Source organism: Oryx dammah, unplaced genomic scaffold (genome assembly GCF_014754425.2).
Source record: "Oryx dammah isolate SB20612 unplaced genomic scaffold, SCBI_Odam_1.1 HiC_scaffold_2, whole genome shotgun sequence".
In the NCBI taxonomy this organism is placed as follows: domain Eukaryota; kingdom Metazoa; phylum Chordata; class Mammalia; order Artiodactyla; family Bovidae; genus Oryx; species Oryx dammah.
Genome location: NW_024070186.1, coordinates 91,282,341 through 91,300,558, shown reverse-complemented (window position 1 = coordinate 91,300,558; position 18,218 = coordinate 91,282,341). Strand labels below are relative to the sequence as shown.

The following is an 18,218-nucleotide window of genomic DNA, read 5'->3' as shown; positions in this document are numbered from 1 at the left end:
AAGCTGATTCACTTCATAGTACAGCGGAAACTAACACAACATGGGAAAGCAATTATACTCCAATTAGAAAAAAGAAAAAACAAACCAACCCACAGGTTCTCAGGCCCTACACTGGACATTCTGAGGGTGGGTCCAAAGAATCTATATTGTAACCCTCCAGCAGAGAGTGACATATGTTAAAATTTGAAAACCAGTGCCTCTGGCACATACAGCCCCCTCCATACAGAACTATGTGAAATAGGGAAGTACCAAGGGTTAGTATGCGAGGGTCAGACTATAATCCAGACCAAGCCTCTCGCCTTGACAACAGGTCCTCTTGGGGACTAGCTTCTAGGAGGAGAACAGTTAGGACATGTGACGGGCTTTGATGGCTGTGATATTTCTCAGAAAGGCCAAAATTTGTTATATCTCTATTCACAAAGTATCTGGTGTCTCTGAAGCATTAAACCAATTGCATCCTTTTCAGCTGATGTCACCTGAAAAAGGCGATGCTGACATTTGACCATGAAGCGATCTTCTTCCCGTTCTGAAGGCCTTTGTCCTCCACCCTCTGCAAACACCTACATTGCTCATTTTAGTCAAAGCCCTGGCACCTGGGCACATATAGAGAAAAGCCGCAGAGAGACAGAAAGTGCTGAGGTTTACTAAAGAAAGGGGCTTTTTTTTTTTTTTTTTAAAGAATGTTACAGCTGAAATGCACCTCAGAGTCTTTCCAGAACTCTGTGTACAAAAGTGCAATCTCCAGAAAGGAGAATTGTGCATTGACATTTAGGTTGAATTTATAGCTAGCTGCTGCACAATTAAAAACGCCACCTTCATTAAGTACTCCATGAGGTACCTTATTCATTCTTGGTGATGCATTCACTTACTAAATAAATATTTATTGGATGCATATCACGCACTGGGCACTGTGCTAGGGACATCCATTAATGCCCATGACTGTCTGCTCTGGCATCAGATTGTCTTCATGTCCAGTACTTCACCTGTACTTCACTGACTCCACCACTTAAATAGCTGTGAGGCCTTGATCCTTCACAGCTCAGTTGCATCTTCTTAAAAAAAAAAAAAAGAAATGATCTCTCACAACAGTTATGAAAATTAAATGTGTTAATATTTTTGAAGAACTTATTACAGAGGCATAAAGAAAGGGTCAATAATTTTTAGCTTCCCTGGTGGCTCAGCCAGTAAAGAATCTGCCTGTAATGCAGGAGACCCGCATTCAATCCCTGGGTCAGGAAGATCTCCTGAAGAACGGAATGGCTACCCATTCCAGTATTCTTGCCTGGAGAATTCCATGGACAGAAGAACCTGGTTGGCTACAGTCCACGGGGTTGCAAAGAGTCAGACATGACTGAGCAACTAACACTTTCACTTTTCACCAAATAAAAATAATATTAATAAAATTAAAATAATAGATTTGACAAGTTCTGTTCTAGACAACAACTGCTTTGCAGAAACTGCTTCTAGAATAGGATCCGTCCCCTGGTGTGGACTGCAATCTGCTTTTCCCTTTCAAAACCACTGGAGAAGGCACACTTTATTGGCTCTTGAGCCAGACTTAGATAATGAACTTTCCCCAAACAACTAACTAAGCAACAACAGCCCACAGATCCTCCTCCCTTTACACCTGAAATGTAAAGAAATGTCTTGCTTCAAGCTTTACCAGCCTTTGTGCCTCTCTTCGGGGCCAGAGGAACTTGGCTGTAGGCATTACACAGGGTTTTCTCCTCAGAGTCAACATGGCCACTGCCAACTTGATGCCAAACATCACAAGTTGTGATATTTAAGAAGCTAACAATCTAGGGAGCAGCGCTGGGCCTTGGGAGGCAGGATTCTGAACTGCAGCCAGGGCAGGACATCCTGCCTTTAGAAATACCTCTAGCAGTGTTCCCCAGGGGTCATGTTGACCACTCGCCCATCTCTCTCTCTCTTTTTTTCCCAAATGTAACTTGGCAAATGACTTACTGTGGTAATAAGGAGGCCTGAAGGTCTTATCAGCAACCCCCCATCGAGGTGGGAAGATGACAAAATCAGCGATGGCCACTCCAGGGCGTACAGACTTAGCAGTCAATACCGTGAAAATGGAGGGGTCCTGGGAAAGGAAGGACAAGGAGAGCCTGAAGACACGATGAAAGGGGAAGTGACCGACAATGACGCACATCCTCCATGCTGAAGGGGTTTTCGAGCGACACTGTAACTTCTGATCAAACTGCAGGCCAGACTACGAAGTCTGGGCTTGTCATCCAGGTGCAGTAATCACTCATCTGACTTTCCCCTCTTGCTGTGCTTGAAGCAAAATGAATTAACAGCAGCTAAGGGGATTCTGAGCAGCTTTTTCACCCTGCTGAGCCCCCATTTCATGTAACTACTACCCTGTGGGTCTGAGAACTGGCAGTGCCTGCCTCCCAACCTCAGGTCAGAGTGGCTGGAGCTGGCATGTGCTGCAGGGAGCTCTTGGCAGAAGGGACGCTCAGAGTGAGGTAGAAATAGAAATAAAATAATATCTGAGTGTTGGGATAGATGTAGGATGTGCATCTCTTTGGAGGAATCACTGAGATTCCAGATGGTATCCTCATGGCTTTTTTATCCTTGTTTGACTCTCAGGCCTAAAATATTAATACATCACTCATCTGGGTGGTGGTAGTGTAGAGGGGAATAGGTTGGGGGACAATATTATGATTTGTAAAGAACGTTAGACTCTTTCAGTGGAAAGACTGAGATTCACATTTAATGGCCATCAGTGTGATCAGGTCTGCTTCCTGATGTCATGTGAGGGCTGGGGATTCAAAGATGACTGAACTCTCTTCTTGGCCCTTCAGCACCACTGGTGGTGGCGGCAAGTGTGTGTGACGGAGACAGAAGGAGTAATGAAACAAGTGTCTGAAGAATCACAGCAACGTGCTAAGGGCGATCTATCTTTGTAGATAGAGAGCCAAAGGGGTACAGAGGGCTTATCTCTTCCTGAAAAGATCAGGGAAGGCTTCACAAAGGAGGTGATGTTTGAGGTGGGTCCTGAAGAATGAATGCAGAAAGAAAGAAAAAGAGAGGGAATAAGGAAAGGAGGGAAGAAGGGAGGTAGGAAAAAAGAAAAGGAAGGGAAGGAAAGGAAGGAAAAGGCAAAAAGGCATTTTAAGCATAGAAAACAGGAAAGACATCAAAATGCACAGAGATTTTGTTAAGAAGCAAGAAAACTAAAGCCCAGAGTGCATTGGCAGGAGGGAGAGGGGCAGCGGTGGTCCAGGGAAATAAGTCTAGGGCCAGATGGTGAAAAGCATAGGACACTACGCTTCAAAGCTCAGACTTAATCCTAAACCACAGGGAGCCTGCAAAGGTTTCTAATGTAGCGTTAGAAAGATCAGGTCTGAATTTTGGGAAAATGAGTATAGCCGCAGTACAAAGGAGACTGTCTGTGTAAATGCAAGTCAAGAAATCCTTAATGCTGCAAGAATGAATACTTCTTCATCTGTCATGAGAAATGATCTGAAACTGTTAAAAGGCAGTGAGGCTCATAAAAAGCTCTTTCAGTGTCTCAGCATTCTTTTTTTTGCTGCTTTGGGCATGATGCCTCATTTTCTTGTCTCTTGGTTTTATCAAGTTGCTGCTCTTCAGAAAGGTAGTTTTGAGCCTTGAGAGGTAAGCTGAACTGGCTTAGAGTAATCTTTCTGTCTTTGGTTCTTTGACTTCTGCTCTAATTGTCCCTCCAGTTTGTGGGTTAAGTTCATCTATTATGCAAAGTGAACTTTCCCCCAGGATCTCAGAACTAGCACTTTATCATGAAAGTGGGTCCTTGGGAGCCTGCACTGTAGGCTGGAGACCTATTTGCAGTCCCTGATTGAGTGAAAAATATGACCGAGTTCATACTCTAGAATTTCTTTGGTTTAAATTCAAGCACTGAATGTTACTAGTAACTTCAGAAGAGAGCTGTCAGTCCCATCTCAGCTAAAAAGAGCCAGCAGTGGAAGCTCTGAAGTGGGCAGGCAGACTTTTGGTATTCATGAGCAGGACAGAGAAATTTCCAAATTCAGGAATTTTCCTTCCTCAATACTCCATCACTGACATTAGCCATGGGTTTTCTTATTGGGATACATTGTCTAGGAAGAAATCGTGTTCTTAGCCATGAAGGAAAGTTACTGTGAATGCCCTGTAGAGAACTGAGCTGTGTGGCACGGTGAATGCTGAGTGTCTAGTCTGGATCTCCCTCTGGTAGGTTATTTACTCCTTCACTGAAGCCTTGCAGCAGATGATTCAAATTCCTGTCAACACAATGACAAATGACTTAAGTCTCGGGCTTCCAAGGCAACACTGGAAAAGTTGAATCTGTGAACACCGGGTATCTACTGTGGACCTCTCCAACCTAAAGGTACCCTCTCCCCAGGGTTCCTCCATGGGCCAGACTTACTGCATGGTCAAAAGCGACTGAATTGATGACCATGAAGTTCTCCAAGTTGTACTTGTAGGGGGTATAATTCCCATGCCAAGCCACAACATTGAATGGGGAGGCATCCTGATCGACAAAAAGAAAAAGCCGGAAAGGGTGATTTTAGCACATAATGCTTTTATAGCTATGATTCCTCAGTTTATAGTTGACATTACTCTCTCTTTCTTGATTTGATTCTGTTTGCATAACTTAATAATACCATCCTTTGGGAGAGAGATCACCCTGAATCATCCAATGGTTGCTTCACTTTCTCTCAAACTGTCCTCCCTAAGCCACTGACCCTATTCTTCCAGTACCTAAGCTACAGCTGCCTCTGATCACATGTGCAGCAGAAGCACAGCCAAGTAGTGCCTTTTCAACAATATTAATACAATGGTGAGAATCTGTGGATGCCAGCAATTCTTTGACAATCTGGGCCACCGTCTGGGTTTCCAGTGCTGAGGGCAGGCACTGGCTGCGACTAAGATAAGAAAATAACATGCCTTAGCAACACATAAGCAATAAGTTAAATGGGCAAAAATAAATCAAATGAATAATAGTAAATAGAATAGATCTTTGGGTTGTTTTTATTATATGGTTACTTTATTCTATGACATTATATATCCAGTAAAGTAAGTAATAATGTATATTACATATTATATTATTATTTTAAAATTATTATTATCTATGCCTTTGTTTATCAATTGAGATTGGTCATGTTCCGGGTGGTATGGCTATAGATAATGCCTTTGCTTATCTCCTGAGTTTACCAGTCTGGTGCTGTCAACCAAGTCAAACTAATTAACTGAGTTTTGCTTGTTTTCTATCAGTCATTGCTTGTATTTGAAATATGGTGACTATTGACAAATATAAGTCTTAGATGAACTGCTATTAATTAATTTTCCTTTTCAGGCTGTACCTCCCTGCCTGTTTATTATGTTCCCCCACCATTTATAGAGACCTAGGTATTGTGGGGTTTTTTATTGCTTGATGAATAGAAATAGCATGACCTTTGGAGTCAGAAAGATATGGGTTTGAATGCTGATTCTGTCATTTACTGTGACATATGGCAAGTTATCACTACCTGGACTGTTTTCATGACTACAAACAGGGCAAATAGTACCTTATTGTAGTATCTTAGTGATGTAGTAAAGATGAAATAGTGTATATAAATACTTAACACAAGCCCTGGCAATCAGAAGGTGCTTAATAATTATTCATTCCTTCCCCTGCCTGTCAAGCCACTTACTTTACCTGTCTGGCAGCAAATAGCTTGCCCTGGTATTTATTAATCACAGTGTAACCACCTGGCACTTGGCGATCTTCATACCAGGCAACAGGTATCAAGAAATCACGAGGGTTGGCCAAGCCATTGGCTCCTAGAATATAATGATCCAAAAGTCTTTTAGACACTTCTGAAATCACACAGGAAAGATGCCACTGTTGCACAAAGAGAAAGGGCTTTCTTCCACGTCAAAAGCCATTCCACAATTTGCTATCCTTGTTGAAAGGCTCATTGGAATCCCAGTCTGGTACCTTTTGAGGAGGATCCAAGAAATTTGGTCAGAAAAAAAGAAATCCTGAAAATATCACCAGCATTACCTGAATAAAGTGAATATGGTTTATAAACACTTTCCATGCATTACCTCACCACTATAGGGGATGGGAGGGGAAGAGAAGAAGAGAGGAGAAAAGAGGAAAAGGGAAGATACGATAGAATACTAGAGCTTTTTTCCTAATAAAACTCTGACAACTCTAGAACTCATCGACAGTCCTTGAGAAGGAGAAGGTTACACACTGTAGCCTCAGGCACGCCTCCGCTCCTTAGACAGGACTCAGAATCAGTCCACGTCTGCAACACTGCTGGCAGCCTGACAAATCTGTCTGCCACTGAGGGAGACCTGCCTGCTCACCTTTGCTTTGTGAGTGTTCCCTCCAGAGAAGGAAAATAAATCAGAAGACTAGAAATGAAAAATTTAAGTGCAAAAACATAATTTAACTCTGAGAGGAGAGACCTAGGGAGTGTTTTATCATTTCTAGCTCCTGGGGTTAAAAAAAAAATAGGCCCCCAGCTGGTGAGTCAATTATATATATTTTCCAGAGGGTACATGTGGCATGGCACCTGGAGGCCCTGCTGGCTGTGGAGCAGCAGGAAACCAGACCAAAGTGGGAAGAGCGGACGGAGAGCAGGACGACAGACGGCCCACCGTGCCTCCAGCTGCCTCTCGGCTGCCTCCCGCCTTCCTCTGACTTTCTGGATCCCCCAGGGGACTGACCAGAAGGCACATGCTGGCCTGTCCCTGTTTTGCTCTAAAAAAAATCTGTTGACAAGGAAAGGGAAGAGCTGGGAGGTGTGGCCACCACCTTCAGCAAACACGCCAAAGATGAAACCAAGGGCCCATTTCCCCAACCACTCCTGTCACTCGAGAGATGGTTTGAGAACATCCCCTCCTGCCACCTCCACTTCTCAGATCCTGCTCTCTTTGCCTCCAGCTTGCCAGAAGAATCGGGGGTAGGAGACCTTGGTTCACTTTGGAAAGTTTTCATTTGCCTCATGGAGGCTGTGGTTTCTAGCTCCTTCACAGCACGGAGTGAGGCGCACTTTTTGACTCCTAAGTATGTAGATTTTATAGAAGATGCTCAGTAGGAATGTGACATCCATAGACTTTCAGTCCATTTCCCCTTTCTATAGCCACATAGCTCCTGCCATTATTATGGTTTTTCCCACTTTATTGTCTACACACAAGCCACTGACAAGAAAATGGTCTCTCTTCTATCCACAAAATCCATTCCCACTTGTACACTTTTTCTTAAACTGGTCCCTTTCCTCTTTCAGTTCAGTTCAGTTTAGTTCAGTCGCTTAGTTGTGTCCGACTCTTTGCGACCCCATGAATTGCAGCACGCCAGGCCTCCCTGTCCATCACCAACTCCCAGAGTCCACCCAAACCCATGTCCATCGAGTCGGTGATACCATCCAACCATCTCATCCTCTTTTGTCCCCTTCTCCTCCTTTCCTCTTTATTTCTCCTAACTTTCCATCAAGGATTAGTCATATCTTATGATTGCTATGAAGCTGTTCCTGGAAACTTGGCTCACAGTAACCCAGACTTTATATCCTCTAGGGTTTACACTGTATAACCTATAACCTGAAATCTATTACAGATTGTCTTGCTCTCCAATGGCCTGTATACTATTCTAGAGAAAGATTTATTGTGGGTTGGGCTGGATTGTTCTCTGTTATGAACATGTGTGATGGGAAGAGGCTTATGCCATCCTTGATGTGGTTCTGGTCATTATCCTCAGCACAACATGGGAACTGGGACAAGCTGATGGACTGGTGGACTGACCAGCTAATTAATGAAGCTATCATCTCATCAAATGGGTCAACTATACCACCTGGAGCCCCTGAACTTAGAGGCCTGAAATAAGAAGTCTGTGATTGTTTAGGGGACTCTAATATGTTTTGAAATTACCAACTACACTTGGTCTGGAGAAGAAATTTTCTAGAGAGGAAAGCTGTAGTTTGAGTGAGATAAGGAGGAGAGATGGATGTTTAACTTTCATGCAATTATTTGTGTCCTATATTTCCAGTCAGGCTTAGAAGCTTGCATTAAAGATTTACCAATTGGTCCCAGGTCAGGCAACTCGAAGTGGACTCCATAAACCTCCAGGATGTAGCCTCTAGTCTCCTCGAAGACATCGATGCTGAACCGCATTCCTCTCTGGAACAGGAAGTAGACACTGATGTGCTCTCGCCAATCATACCTATAGTTATGAAGAAGCTGCCCAAGAGCTACAGCCAACCTCACATGCACAAATAATTCTATAGTCTGCTGAGCTATGTTGGAGAGGTGACCAGCTGAAAGATGAGTTTAAAGAAGTTAACCTCCAATCACATATGTGACCCAAACCAATTCTAGCCTACACTCTCACTGGGTTCAGAGATAACAGTGCCCTGATTTCACCAAAATTTAAAGAAATCCATCTTCACTGCCTTTTGTCCCCTCCAGAGTATCAGCCAGAGTGTGCATAAATATTTAGGAAAGTGAATTGACAATGCTCTTTGCTTTGTGATTGTGTGCTATTTTAAAACAAAGTAGGCACAGAAGCCTGCTTAAGCCTTCTACACAGGGAGCCTTCTGTATAACTCAAACTCCCTCCCCATTGCCCAGACATGATAGAGAAATTTCAGAGTTAGAAATAGCAGCAGCTGCAACATCTGATTGCTCCCGAATTAGGGAGAAGCTGGGAGGAGAGGGGGACACATCACCAACCTGAATGACGCAGATCTCGTTGGGCTGAACAAGCATCTTGCCAAACTCGGTGTAAATGAGAAGTTTCCCTTTCTGGGGAACTAACATAAAAGACAAGGCAGCAGTGAGTAACTCTTTTCATGTAAGAACCACTTCATGAAGAGTGAAAGGCTTAAGGGCAGCATTTGCTTTTTCAATCCAAATGAAAAGTGCTTCATTGAGTTTTATGGGGGAAAATGTCAGAATTGACAACTTAAGTTGGCTATTTCTAGAAAAGCATGAATGAAAAAATTGACTCTGCTTTTTTCTTATTTTTGGTTGCCAGATAAGGAGCTTGTATTTGCACAGTTCTGTGGCTTGACCAGAAAGGGCACCAGAAACAGGATGGAAAAAGACCCATCTCTGATAGTTCCAGCAGGAAGCTGGCATTTGCATGTCTAAGGTTTACATCAAAATGTTCATTCCAAAATATCAGTACTAAGATCATCAAAAAAGAATCAGGAGACCAGAGATATCTGTACTAGACTTTCCATCTGGATGGTTTCATGAAAATTTGTACTTATACAAATTTGCAGATAGATGATCTTTACTTGGGTAAGTTTGAAGGCAAATAGAGTTATCTCAATAAGTTAATCACATGTTGATTTTACCCTGTATTTCTTTTAAGTTGCCCAGAGCTTGCATATCAGAAAGGCCCAGAAGAAATGAGTAAAGACAGGGAGACCAGGAAATAGGGTAGGGGCTTGAAGGTACAAGGAATCTTTTCCAGACCACCAATTGCCTTTACACCTCAGTCTGTAGACTACATTAAATAAGACAAATTGAAAGGACAGTAATATGTATACAATTAATAAGCAGCTTATAACTAGGGATCAATTACCAATGAAAGGGTCTGAAGTCTTTAAAACTCACCAATCAAGAAGTCTCCATCTGAATTGTAAAAACATCTGAAACATATAGAATAATTCCTATGAATAATTCCTATGATTTTCTGTTTTAACAATGTCCAGACAAATTAATTCACTGCACAAATTATTGCTCAGTAGATAGGCTGTGCCAGGCTTAGTGCTAGGCATAAAATGATGAGCAAAATGACCTCATCTCTGCCTTCATGGAGCCTTAGAGTCTAGTAGGAAGTCAGACTGCAATCCAACAATTACATAACCATCTCATAAACTGTAATGGCACCATGAAGTCAAGTTCAGGGGACTGAAAGAATAATGGACCTGATCTAGTCTGAGGCGGCAGCCAAGGTTTTCCTGAAGAGGGGATGTTTGACTTGAGATCTGAAGAAATCATCTAGGCAGGGACTTGGGGATGGGAGTGATGTAGGAGAACATTCCAGGCAGAAGGCTGCTCTGAGGCAGGAGGGTGGATGGCAAGTAAAAGGAACTGAATGAAGGCTAATGTATTTAACAGCTCAAGTAGAGAGAGAGAGGAGGTGCCTCATATCACACTGAACATCTCTAGTGTCTTGTCATAGGGCCATGATCTTGGCCCTGATTCATGCCTCAGAGAAGTTAAATGACTTGTCTAAGGTTGTTCAGCCAGGAAGAATGGACTGGGCTTTGAACACAGTGGTCTGATTCCAGAGGTAGTGGGCAAAACTGTTATGATACTCTGCTTCCCAAAGAAACAGGAAAAATACCTTTTATATATAAGTTTTTCTTATTGAAAAAAAAAAGTCTAACATGTAAGTTCTCCTATTCAGGATCTTTAAGCTTACACAGTTATTAGTCTGCCAGTTTGAACTGCCACCAACAGGTAGTCCTAATGGCTGCTCAGGTAGTATGACTTTGGACTCAAGAACAGCCCTGGGGAACCTTAGAAGTTAAGGATATTCTGACTCACACCTGGTTAAAGTCTAAATGCATCTTGGACTCCTCCAGCTTTCAGTGCCCCATTATTCCTTTTCTGCTTGCATTGTTAGGTGACATTCTTGCTTCCCAGGTGGTGCTAGTGGTACAGAACCCACCACCCCACACCCCAACCCCCTGCCAGTGAAAGAGACATAAGAGACACAGTTTCGATCCCTGGGTTGGGAGGATCCCCTGGAGGAGGAAACGGCAGTCCACTGCAGTATTCTTGCCTGGAAGAATCCCATGGACAGAGGAGCCTGGCGGGCTACAGTCCATGGAGTTGCAAAGAGTTAGACACGACTGAAGCAACTTAGCATACACGCACAGGACATTTTTCTTTATGTCACAGGAGTCAGTCAAGATAGAAATGCTCATTTATTGTCATTATTTTTAAATGTATATTAAGATTGCTCTGAGGTTAAAAGAAAAAAAGAAGTAACAAAAGCAACCACCCAGCCTTCACCCTCTGGGCAGCAACTATTAGGGAAGGGGGCTGACCTGCTGTAGGTCTGAGCCACTTACCTATTCTCCATGGAGGTGTTACAGAGGAAAATGTGGATAGCAAGCCCATTGTTAGACCTGATGTCTCCAGCTCCACACAAGGTATGCAGGCCCTGGGAGAGATCCGCACAAGAGGGAAAGGTGAATGCAGCTAGCCCTCCCCTAGGTCCCTGAGAATCAGAGGCAAGTTCTACTAGGGTCTTCCCTTTGGGACCAGACTGCCTAAGGGGAGCCTGAAATTGACTGACTTATGTTTTGTAGAAGTCGGCCCACCCTCAGTGCTAGGCATGGCCCTAGATCTGGATTGTCTTAATGGCTCCATCAGAATTGACCTTGGAGAACATCAATTCATTACTTGACGTTTTATCAGTGTAGTGCTTAAGATCACCCTTAAGTAGAGTTTGCTTTGGAGGTAAAATCAGGCATCTAGGAAGCTTGGGGAGGAAGGTTGCAGCATTAGGGCCCAATGAATGATCCTCAGATAACACGTCACTACGTGGGCAGCTGTTTGCTTACAAATAGGGTCACCCCTAATCTTTCCAGAACAGGGTAGAGGAAAGTATTCTGACCAACTGTAATCCTCTCTGCTAATAACCCACAGTCCCAAAGACCTTAACACATGGGCCTTTCTGAAAGGAGGGAGCTCTGCTCTCCAGATATCCATAATTCACCCAGGGTAAGGGATTTCTTTTGGTATTTTAACTCATTTTGCAAGTTTGGGGCCTATTTAGATGAGCCTTGCACATGGCTTGGAGCATTTAATATGGATAAAGAATTTAATAGGATACAAACAGTTTGGCCTAAGGCTGGGTACTTGGACTCTTCCCTAAGTAAGTCGTGAACTGAGGTTGGTCTACAGAACCCTCCTCCGGCTTCTTTGAGCCCCACCTCCTTATAGCTCCTGGCCTTTTCCCTACATATGCTTTCTCTGAGCAGAGATGTTCCAATACTCCCAGCACCTGTAACTACCAATCAGAACTTCTAATCATCATTGTGCTAACCAAAGTTGCCACCCTGAGTTGATGCTATTCTAATCTAGGGATCCATTTTGGAGAGTTCATGACTTTGGATGAAAAAAAAAATGATATATGTATTTCTCTAACTTCTGACTGAAATTTATCATTTCCTTGAATTAATGTGAATGAATATAAGCAACAAACCCTAGTGGTTTTAGAAGTGGCAGTAACAGTATAGTTGTTTCAGATATCTCAAAATATCATTTATGCTTATACATTTAATAACCAAAGTTATTAGATCTTTTTATAGATCTTGTGATTTAGTGCATTAAAAAGGCAGCATATATATTACTCTAAAGCAAGCCAAATTTGTTATTTGAATATTTTTATCATTGTATTTCAATATAATTGGCTACTTTGTAATTTTATGTAATTTATTTTATGCATTAAAAAACACAGGCTTCCAGACTATCAAAGGAGTCCCTGGAACAAAAAGGCTTAGAACCCCTGTTCTAGCCAAGAACAAAGAAACCTGAAGTCAGTAAATGCTCAATTTCCGCTGGCTATTTGGAGATGTAAACAGCTCACGAGTGCCCTTTGGTGTCAGGGGCCATGTGGTGCTGGTAAGTAAGACCTCCCTTGGCCAGCCTGGAAGGCAGAGGTGGGTGGCGCTCTGTCTGCTGCCCGCCTCCAAGGCTGCTTCTGCTTGGCATCCAGCCTGAAAGTGGCTATATCACCCACCATGGGAGAGAAGAGAGTGGTGGGCAGGCGTGGATAGTATTGACTTACATTCACGAAGTCCACTTTCTTCTGAGAGGCTTTTGGAATCTCAAATGGTTTCCATCGCAGCTGGGAAAACACACACACACACACACACACACATACAGGAAAGTTATTTCAAAAGGGGAAACCATAGACTTTCTAAATAAATCACATAAAAAGGATAGCTTGCTCCCTCTGTGAGGCTCTGACGACTTGTGATTTTGCTATTTTCAATTTAATAATTTATCCATCATTTCCTTAAAGGGGCTCAGTTGGGTTCTGTGTGGGTATGCAGGGTGGGCGTGCGTGTGTGTGAGAGTGTGTGTGTGTGTGAGAGAGAGAATGTTTAACCTATATATACACATACTGTCTTCATTCCTTAGCATTTTAAACTACAAAAATATAAAAAAAATCATTGCTTCCTATTTCAGAAGCTATTTTTTTTTAACATTTTGCTCAGGCACATCAGTGAGTTTTGACTGATGCTGCTCTTTGTGCTATTTATAATCAGCTCCCTTTCCTGGCGTGGCAGCCTCACTATGTGGGCTCCTGACACAGCAGGGGAAGGTTCTAGTTCTTACTTCCAGCCCTTGGAGTTTTGAATTATTTCTTTGAGAGAAAGAAAAAATTGAGATTGCCTTTAGTAAGTGCAGTACCGGGTTCAGTTTCTTCACCAAACCCTGTGCTTGTCCCCAGGCTGCCTGACAGTTCAGTTTAAATCACAACAACCTTTAATTTAATAATGAAATGATCTAAGCAAGTGGGAAATAAAATCAGCAGGTCTGAGCTCTACTAGAAGTATCAGCCCAGCACTTATTAATCAACTTGGCAGCAGGCCTGACCCAGGCAGGTTGGCACTTGATAGCCCCAGCAGCCTCAGGACATCTCAGGGAGGGACCTGCACCCCAAGGGCCGGCTCCACTGGCTGCAGTGCCTGGTCAAGGCAAGCCAGGCTGGGCCGCCAGGAGGTCATGGGGTTCAGCTCATTGAGTTATTTCTAGAGAGGCAGCTGGGTGGGGGGAGGAAACAGCAAGGGGAAAAGGCGATTCTGGGATGATCCTGCCTCTCTGATGCACACAGTCAGACAGCAGCCTTTATTTCTTAAAGGCAAAGCAGGATTGTCACATTCTAGGACTACCTTAAAAGAATGAAAGATGTTGCTTTGAAAAACATTGGAATCATGCTTCAGAAAGAAGGAAAAGGCTTAATTCCACTAAAGATGATATTTCATGGAGGAGGTGCAGGACCTGAGAGCAAGAATCTAGGAAAGGGTTTCTCCTCTCAGGCACTACTGGCATTTTGTGTCAGGTAGTTCTTTGTTGTGGGGGCTGTCCTGTGCACCGTAGGATGTCTGCCAGCATCCCTGACCTCTGCTCACTGGATGCCAATAGCATTCCCCCATTTGTAACAGCCCCAAATGTCTCCAGACCTTGTCAGGTGTCACTGGGGGACAAACTTCCCCTGGTTGAGCACCATGGACATAGGAGGATATTCCCCTGACATCAGCCAGGGCCAAAACTAAGTGTCACTGGCTTCTTGAGGGAGGTTTTTGTCCATCACGAGCTGTTATGTGCTGCTCCCTCTTCAGTGGCAGCATGGAGTTGGTAACCCAGGAAGACGGTCTGGAAGATCATACAATCTAGAATTCTGACCCTAAGAAAAGTCATCATTCTAGATTTCCCAATGGGAAGGATTTACTATACTCAGCGTATCACAAACAATAATAAAGACCCCAAGGCGGTTCTGATAAACCCAAAACCCAGAAGAAGAAGGCAGTTTGGGGTCTTCTTCAGGCAAGAGTTTTGGTGCAATATCATGTTGAATATGGGGAGGCAAATTTGAGGAGAGGACAAACAGGAAGAAGCCCTGGAGTAGAGAGTGGAAACATCTGCTAAACACAGATGTTCAGACTAATTGCATGCCGTGGCACAGAAACTCTCTGATCCAAGGCCAGCCCAAGGGCACTGTGCACTGGGCTGACCCAGGAGACACAGGCTCTGTTGCTCCCTCTGTTCCTATTTACTCTGTGACTTCTGGAAAGTCATTTCATTCTTATTAACTAATGTAAATCTATAAACTTTTAACAGTTTATTTTATTCATACTATATATTGTGGCTAAAGAGCCCCCCCCCATGGAATGCAATTATTAACATTTCAAAGACAATGAAATCCATTGAAGCATCCAATACAATATCTTGACTATCGCAGATATTAATATATTTGTACTGAATGATAGAATGAATGAGTAAATATAAGACACTGAGAACATTGCTAATATCTCAAAGAAGAAGACTAAAGCAAATTTGTGAGACTTTTGGAAGTCCAATAACATTCAGGCAATAGCTAGCAAATTGAAAATTGTTTTTAAAACTCCTAAGATTGTTTCTAAAATAAGTCAATTCTTGATATATGTAAAACTCCACAGTTTTTCTATATCCTTTCTGATTTTCTGTTCAGTTGTTCTATCAACTCTTGAGAGAGAAGTGTTGATGTTTCCCACTATAATTGTGGATTTAATCTATTTTTCCTTTTACTGCTATCAATACTTTACATATTTTGCAACTGTGTTCTGCAAATTCTACTGGAAAATAAAGTTTTGCTTAGTTTAAGTAAGGTGGTCAAAAATAACTTGAAAAGCAGAGACTAAAGTTAGAAGTAAAAATTCTTTCAATTTATCAAAAGAGAGAATCTGGTAACATTTAATGATAAGGATTTGAAGTTTGTGCTCAGGGATGTAAATGAAACTAGAGAATTGGACTCAGTACTTCTAAAGTCAGAAGATTGGGAGTATGATCTGAGTATCACCTCCCACAGTTGGTTTCTTTGCTTCACTGAGAGTCCCTCCAAAGTTGCACTGGACTCAATTAAATTGTATGAGTTGGATACTCTCAACAACATTGGTGGATTAGAGGTAAACATATTGTTAGAAGTTGCTAATATCTATCCAAGAATTTGGAAGTAACTTGTAGATGCAGTTGTGATCACAATGGACAAACAATTGTTAGCAACAGCTATGGCTAGGTGAGGCTCAGGGTAATTCACTACAGAGAGTTTCAGCCCAGACTAGGAAAGATTGGGGAGGGAGATAAAATAAAACAGTGGCTCATTAAATTCTTGGAAAACCTAGAATTTGAGGGAAATGCAGCATAATTTATGTGGTGAGAAATCAGGCTTTGGGTGACTCATTGGAGTTCTTAGAGGTAATAAGATCATGGGTAAAGAGGATTCAAATCACCCAAATCACTTTGTTTAGACTTCTTTTTTTTTTTTTTTTTTTTAACTAATTGTTTAGACTTTTAAAAGTCTTTTATGAGAAGACAAAAAAGATGAACTAGCATTGTATTTAGATGACATTTTTTCATGGACAGAAACCTGGATACTTGGCCTTGCCCTTGAGTGTAAAGCTAAGGGCTTTATATCCCTTATTCAGCACCCAGCATAGAGCAAGCAACATAGTAGTCACTCAACAAATAGTTGTCAGATGACATTTAATTCTCACAACAATCTTCTAGGCTCCATTATTATTATCCCTATTTTATAGCAACAAAACTAATGGTTCAGAGTAGTTAAATTTCTTTACTAAAAACTGATGCTAACAATCTCTTAGCCTCCTTTAGTAATCTAAACCCTGAGCCCTTTCATCTCGGCCTGTCTTGATCTGCTTCCAAAATCATTCATGATCTCCATGGTCCCTGAACCCAAGTTTTGGCTCCTTTTAATGGCCTTGTACTTGGTCTTCTAATCTGGGCCCTTATCTACTGTTCCTCCAGGGCTGAGTTGCCTTGGCATAGTCTAACTCCTGGGACCCAAATCCTGCTAAGGTCCTTCAAGGTCAGTATTCCTGTCCAATCCCTATATATTCACTTATTCAAATGATTTGTTGTCCCTCTCCACATGCCAGGTTTTATGCTAGGTACCATGACAGTCTCTGCCCTTAGGCAAAGAGAAGACCCTGCAATATGGGCACGTTATGATAGGAAAACAAGGAAATGGGTAACTGGGAATGATTTTGGAAGAGAAATATAAACAGGAATGTTCCCTCAGGAATAACTCCTGGTGCAGGGCATATTTAACATTCTTACACATGAGCAATAAAAGACACACACAATAGAATAATCTGGTTTGCAGATAGCTCCAACATCTTTTCCAAGGAATTAAGTGCAAGTTGATGGAGATGTACTGTAAAAAGAGCCAGCATGCTGTCTAAAAGAGTTGAACAGGGCAATGTGCACTGCGGTGTTGGCAAACATCAGTGAATGCATTTAGAGAAATGCAATCTAGTCTATTTATAGGAGGATGGGATTGGAGCTATCAGGGAGCTTCTTCAACAAATACTTGTGATTCTACTGTCTGGAAGAAGGCATATGCTGGGTACTGCAGGTTGTAAGAAAATGAGGGAGATGTAGCTCCTGCTCTCAAATACTCTGAGAAAAATATTGGAAGAGTTCAGTGAAGAAAGTATTTTAGATGAGAGTGAAAGTGAAAGTCGCTCAGTCGTGTCCAACTCTTTGCGACCCCATGGACTATACCATCCATGGAATTCTCCAGGCCAGAATACTGGAGTGGGTAGCCTTTCCCTTCTCCAGGGGATCTTCCCAACCCAGGGATTGAACCCAGGTCTCCTGCATTGCGGGCAGGTTCTTACCAGCTGCACCACAAGGGAGTTTTAAATTATGGGTGAGATTTGGATGGGCGGATACTTGTGAGGGAAGTAGAGAAAATTCTAGGTAGATGAAAGAGCATAAAGCACCCAGGTAGGAAAATTTAGACTATTGTCCTAGGTTGGTGATGGTTCCAGGTTGGCTGATGGGTAGAGGACATGGAAGAGAGAAGGGTTTGAAAGGTACAAGAGTGAACCACCTGTCTTGGGAGTCTGCATTTGATTGGCTGGGCAGTGAGAGAGAGGTAACAGCAGGATTTAAAGATTTCTGAGTAATAATTAAGTAAGCTGAGTCTGGCAGTAAGGTGTAGGAAAGGGTGGGTTGGGAAGACACATGGATCAGTTAGGAGGCCCTTATAACAGTCAGGTAAGAGGAAGTGAAGTCCAAATCAGGTGCTGCTAAGAAAAGAAAGGAGAGTATATGGCACCCCACTCCAGTACTCTTGCCTGGAAAATCCCATGGACAGAAGAGCCTGGTAGGCTGCAGTCCTTGGGGTCGTGAAGAGTCGGACACGACTGAGCGACTTTCCTTTCACTTTTCACTTTCATGCATTGGAGAAGGAAATGGCAACCCCACTCCAGTGTTCTTGCCTGGAGAATCCCAGGGATGGGGGAGCCTGGTGGGCTGCCGTCTATGGGGTCACACAGAGTTGGACACGACTGAAGTGACTTAGCAGTAGCAGTAGCATAGACTCCAAAGACATCTTGGGAGCAAATTCTATGGCAATGTTTCTTAAAGTGTGGTCTAGAGCCAATCTGCATGGAAATCATCTGGAGAGAATCCTGTGTATCATCCCAGACCTACTGAAT

The 18,218-nt window shown here is 42.7% G+C and overlaps 1 protein-coding gene across 1 annotated transcript in view; it reads right to left on the bottom strand.

Moving 5' to 3' along the window:
• The window catches only part of HGD (homogentisate 1,2-dioxygenase), a 42,298-nt gene that overhangs the window by 6,734 nt on the left and 17,346 nt on the right, over positions 1–18,218 (bottom strand). The window contains exons 5-12 of the mRNA XM_040250901.1: positions 12,776–12,835; positions 11,052–11,143; positions 9,583–9,617; positions 8,692–8,771; positions 8,040–8,139; positions 5,672–5,796; positions 4,400–4,504; positions 1,966–2,092 (exon numbers count right to left, since the gene is read on the bottom strand). Of these exons, the coding sequence (XP_040106835.1) occupies positions 1,966–2,092; positions 4,400–4,504; positions 5,672–5,796; positions 8,040–8,139; positions 8,692–8,771; positions 9,583–9,617; positions 11,052–11,143; positions 12,776–12,835 (724 nt within the window). The remainder of the gene's footprint in view (positions 1–1,965; positions 2,093–4,399; positions 4,505–5,671; positions 5,797–8,039; positions 8,140–8,691; positions 8,772–9,582; positions 9,618–11,051; positions 11,144–12,775; positions 12,836–18,218) is intronic.